A 4,543-nucleotide genomic window follows, 5' to 3' on the forward strand; every position below is an offset into this window, starting at 1 on the left:
GTCCAGAGGCCCACGGAGTACCGGTCGCAGTTGAGGTAGGCCCGCACCGTGTAGAAGGCCTTGTGGAACTGCCGCTCGATGTCCGTCAGCTCCTCAAACACCTTGTTGGCCGACCACAGCAGCACCTGCAGGGCGGCACCCATGGCCCCTGGTCACACCCACATGCCTGTCTGGGCACCACCCCTCACCCCGGAGACGCGCGTGCACAGCACCTGCTGCAGGACCCCCAACAGCATCTCTGAGGGGCACCAGCCCCCACTCCTACGGCCTGACCCCGGGGCCTGGGAGCTTCCTGGGGGACGAGGCCTCCAGCTCCAGCCATGTCCCTGCCCCACGCGGCCTGGTTGGCCTCACACCGGGTCCGTGATGAGTGATGGAAATTGTCATCAGTGGCCATGAGCTGGGAAGGCACAGCCCGGACCAGCCCGCCCTGGTCAGACGGTGGGGGCAGGGCTCTGAGGACACGAGCTCATGGTGTCCTGGGCCAGCAAGGTGAGGCGAGGGTCCCCGAGGCCCTGGGTCACCCCCCCTGGGCCTCAGCTGATGGTTAGGCTCAGACTAACTCCGAGGGGAGCCCCTCCCCATTTCTCCGTCTCCTCAGCCACAGCCCAAAGGCAGGGCACCTCCTGGCCCCAGCCTGTCACACCCGCTCCCCCGCCCCCACACCTGTCCTTGGGCCTGAGCACTGCCTGGGGCCAAGCCCCTCCTGCAAGATCATCCCCTGCAAGGCTTCCCTGCTGCCAGCCCCCCGGGGCCCCTGCGGCCCCCACTGTCACCGGCCGGGACTGGCTCTCATGGCCCCACCTGTGTCCTCCTGCCAGGAGGCAGCCCACTGCCCACGTAGACCAGGAGTTCCTGAATGGTGGCCTGCTTCCTCTATGTCCCCGCTCCCCCCTGACCCGGCCCAGGGCCTTTGCACAGGCTGTGCCCTGGGCCTTCACAGCCGCGTTCATGGAGCCAGACCCCGACAGCGCCCCTTCCTTCCCGACCTCAGGAAGCAGTCTCAGGGGCTGGCCACTCGATCACAGCTGTGAGGTCAGGAGGCCCCGCAGTCCCACCCAGAGCCCCAGTGCTTGCTGACGGCGCAGGGGGCGTGAGAGCCGCTGACCATCTGCGCTGCGGGCCCCGTGCCAGCTGCCCCTGGAGTCTACACGTGAGTCACCCACACCTGCCACCCACCTGTGTCGCCCACGTGTGTCGCCCACGTGAGTCGCCCACACGCGTCAGCTGGTGGACGAGCACCTCCATCCTGCTGCGAAAGGCCTGGGCACAGCCCCCACACACTTGTGTGAAGACAATCCCCCCCCCCGCTCGTTCCCCAGGAGCATCGAGGGGAGACCCACCACTCCCACCCGGCCCTCCGTCTGTCACCCCTGAGCCCCGATTAGACCAGGGACCTGTCACCGTGCGGCACCCTTGCCAGGAGCAGGTTCTGTAAGAGCCGGAGGAATGGGCGCAGGGTTGGGGTGTGTCTGCGGCGCTCTGACCCCAGCAGCCTGGCCCCCAGGCACCCCCGCCCTCGCCTCCTGTCTCTGTTTCTAACTCTGGGAGCTGAGACACGCAGGTGGATGTTTAGGCAGCTGCCTCGTGTAGCCGCGAGGTCGGCGTTAGAGCAAATAGCCCTGAAGGCCCTCTGCCCCAGTCAAGACCCGGCCCTGTGCAGAGCTGCTCTGACTCGGGGTGTCCTGGGACTTCACCCCAAGGCCTCACACAGGGCCTGTGCTCTGTCCCTCTGCCCAAACCTCCTCCCCACCCCTCCTGTGGGGGGGCCCTGGGCTGTTTCTGCTCGATGGCGACGACTCATGTCAGGTGTGGGCGTGACCTCTCTGGAGAAGCTAGAACCTCAGACTCTTTTATTTTTTTAATCTTCAACCCGGAGTGAGGATATTTTTCTCATTGATCTTTAGAGACAGTGGAAGGGAGAGAGGAGGGGGGAGAGGAACATCAATGTGACTGAGACACAGCGATTGGTTGCCTCCTGCACATGCCCCAGCTGACCGGGGCTTGGGATCGAACCCGCAGCCGAGGTGCGTGCCCTTGATTGGGAACAGAACCTGAGACCCTTTGGTCCCTGGGCAGACTCTCTGACACGGAGCAAAACTGGCCAGGGCTCCACCCAGCGTTATTAAAGGTAAATGACCTACGTTTAAAAAATGGAGATTACGTTAAAACTATACCCACATATCCACTCATATAGGTATTTGTATTCCCTTCCAATCATTCACCTTTTAAAAAAATATATTTTTATTGAGTTCAGAGAGGAAGGGAGAGGGAGAGAAACATCAGTAATGAGAGAGCATCACTGATTGGCTGCCTCCTGCACACCCCACACTGGGGAGGGAGCCCGCACCCGGGCCTGTGCTCTGATCGGAATCGAATCGTGGCCTCTCGGTTCATAGGTCGGTGCTCACCCCCTGAGCCACACCGGCCAGGCTCAACGATGTCTAATAACCAACATCAAAGCAGATAACTGTTCACAACCACAAATGTCAAACCGGCCCCTAACGCTGGCATCACGCGTTCTATTAATTGGCCCACGTCTGCGGGGCCGTGACCAGACCGATGTCCACTCCTCTCTGGGCAGGAACAGGAACCCTCAGCCCCCTCAGCCCCGTCCTGGTCGCCACAGGCCCTCGGCTGTGTGACCGGCGGCCAGTGCTCCTGCCGGACCCGGGCTAAGTTACCCAGTCGGAGGCGCTGCCGTTTGTAGCAAACATCACAGGATGGCAGCTTTTATTCTATTCTCATTGCAGTGACTGTCCCCGAATTCCCAGGGGCCGCACGGAACCCAGGCTCGTGTGCACCCCAGGTCAGCCTGCACTTAGGTGGCAGCACCTGATGACACAGCAAACCTCCCACCGGAGTCAAGCCAGGCCCTCGGAGGCAGGGGGCACGCAGGGGCCGAGGCTGCGTGTCCCCCTTTCCCACAGTACAAGGCCCCCCTCTCCCTCTAGCCCCCACGCCCTCGCTCAGGGGCAGGCAGACGCTGTCCTGTGTCCCGTGTGGCCAGGGCCAAACCACCAGGGATCTCGGCCTCAGAGCAGCAGGACTGTGTTCCTGTCGTCCGTGCACAATCCCCTGACTCCTTCCAGAGGGGGTTGGGGCAGCTGGCAGGCAGGGCAGTGCCCTCACACCCGCCTGGGCCCCAGGTGAGGGATGGCAGCCCAGGTGCCCGGCCCAGCCTCTGATGTCGGCCGGCACACACAGCACCACACCATGACTCCTGGTACCTGCCCAGGTGGGCCCGCCCCACCCGCCTTTGTCCAGAGCGAGCTGGGGGCCTGGACCCCCGGCTGTGGCCAGGAGGCAGGGCCAGGCGGGTACCTGTCCACGGCGCGTCTCACAGTTGTGCAGGTAGCTCAAGTGGTAGATCTTCAGGTTCAAGGCCCCAAAGTTCAGGTACTTCAGGAAAACCTGGAACGGAGGGTCAACCACAGGCGTTAAAGCCTGGCTTTCAGGCGCCCACAGACAGAGGGACGGAGCCACAGCCACTCGCACCCCCTGCCGGGGGGCCCCGCACTCACGTCCTCGTCCTCGCTGGTGAAGCCCGGCCCGTCCAGCTTGTTCACGGCCATGACCACGGCCACCACGTCCTTGCCGTTCATGATGGGCGTGGCCAGGAGGCTCCTCGTCTCGTAGCCCGTCAGCTCGTCGGCGAAGGTGCTGAAGTGGGGGTTCTGTGAGGTGACGGAGAAAAGACAGAGGCTGTTGCTCTGTGGGCCTGGGCTCAGGGTGGGCTGTGGAGGACCCAGGTCAGTGCTGACGCCCAGCAGCCCTGCCCCGGCCTGGGGAGCCCGGGAAGCTCAGAGGACGTGCCACGGGCCTGGCTCAGTCCCTGTCACCCCACCTTGGCTTCCAGACTCCGCAGTCCTCACAGCACCCCCACCCCAGTGCCCCACCTGGGCTGTGGGCAGAACTGGGTCCCCCCACACCTGACACCTGGGCGCCCTCCTACTCCTGGCTGCCGCTCCTCCTGCCTTCCACTGCTGGGGCCAGACCCAAGGGCTCCTCCCCCAAACATATGTGTGGCTGAACTAAGGGGAGCACAGTCCGATGGGGCGTGTTCGGGGGACAGCCAGCGGGTGGGTGTCGAGGGTTCCTTGGGGCCCCAGGATCTGTCCAAAGCCCCCACAGGCCTCCCAGGCCTGTGCGCCAGCTGGGGTCTCCCCACGGGGCTCCCACCACCCCAGCACCTGCCCCAGGGGGTCCCACCACCTCAGCACCTGCCCCAGGGGTCCCACCACCCCAGCACCTGCCCCAGGGGCTCCCACCACCCGAACACCTGTCCCAAGCAGGTCCCTGGTGGGGAGGGAGGGGCTGGAGGTTCTGTCTCCACAGGGGCAGGGTCCTCAAGCCCTGACTGGGCCCCGACCAGGGGTCCCCGAGGTGACTCGGACTCTGTCCTTCAGAGGGATGTTCCGGCCTCACCCCCTTCCCGATGCGACGTGTTTCACACGAGGCCAGAGTGAGCGGGTTCAGTGCTCAGCTCTGACCGCAGGACGGGCAGCGCTTGGCCAGTGAGTGCGGGTCCCGTGTCTGAACC

At 64.4% G+C, this 4,543-nt stretch overlaps 1 protein-coding gene across 1 annotated transcript in view; it reads right to left on the minus strand.

The window, feature by feature from the left end:
• The window catches only part of PDE6B (phosphodiesterase 6B, cGMP-specific, rod, beta), an 18,477-nt gene that overhangs the window by 11,589 nt on the left and 2,345 nt on the right, over positions 1–4,543 (minus strand). Inside the window, exons 2-4 of the mRNA XM_014533468.1 lie at positions 3,525–3,802; positions 3,325–3,414; positions 7–125 (exon numbers count right to left, since the gene is read on the minus strand). Of these exons, the coding sequence (XP_014388954.1) occupies positions 7–125; positions 3,325–3,414; positions 3,525–3,802 (487 nt within the window). The remainder of the gene's footprint in view (positions 1–6; positions 126–3,324; positions 3,415–3,524; positions 3,803–4,543) is intronic.

The sequence above is a fragment of the Myotis brandtii genome, unplaced genomic scaffold (genome assembly GCF_000412655.1).
Source record: "Myotis brandtii unplaced genomic scaffold, ASM41265v1 scaffold986, whole genome shotgun sequence".
NCBI lineage: Eukaryota > Metazoa > Chordata > Mammalia > Chiroptera > Vespertilionidae > Myotis > Myotis brandtii.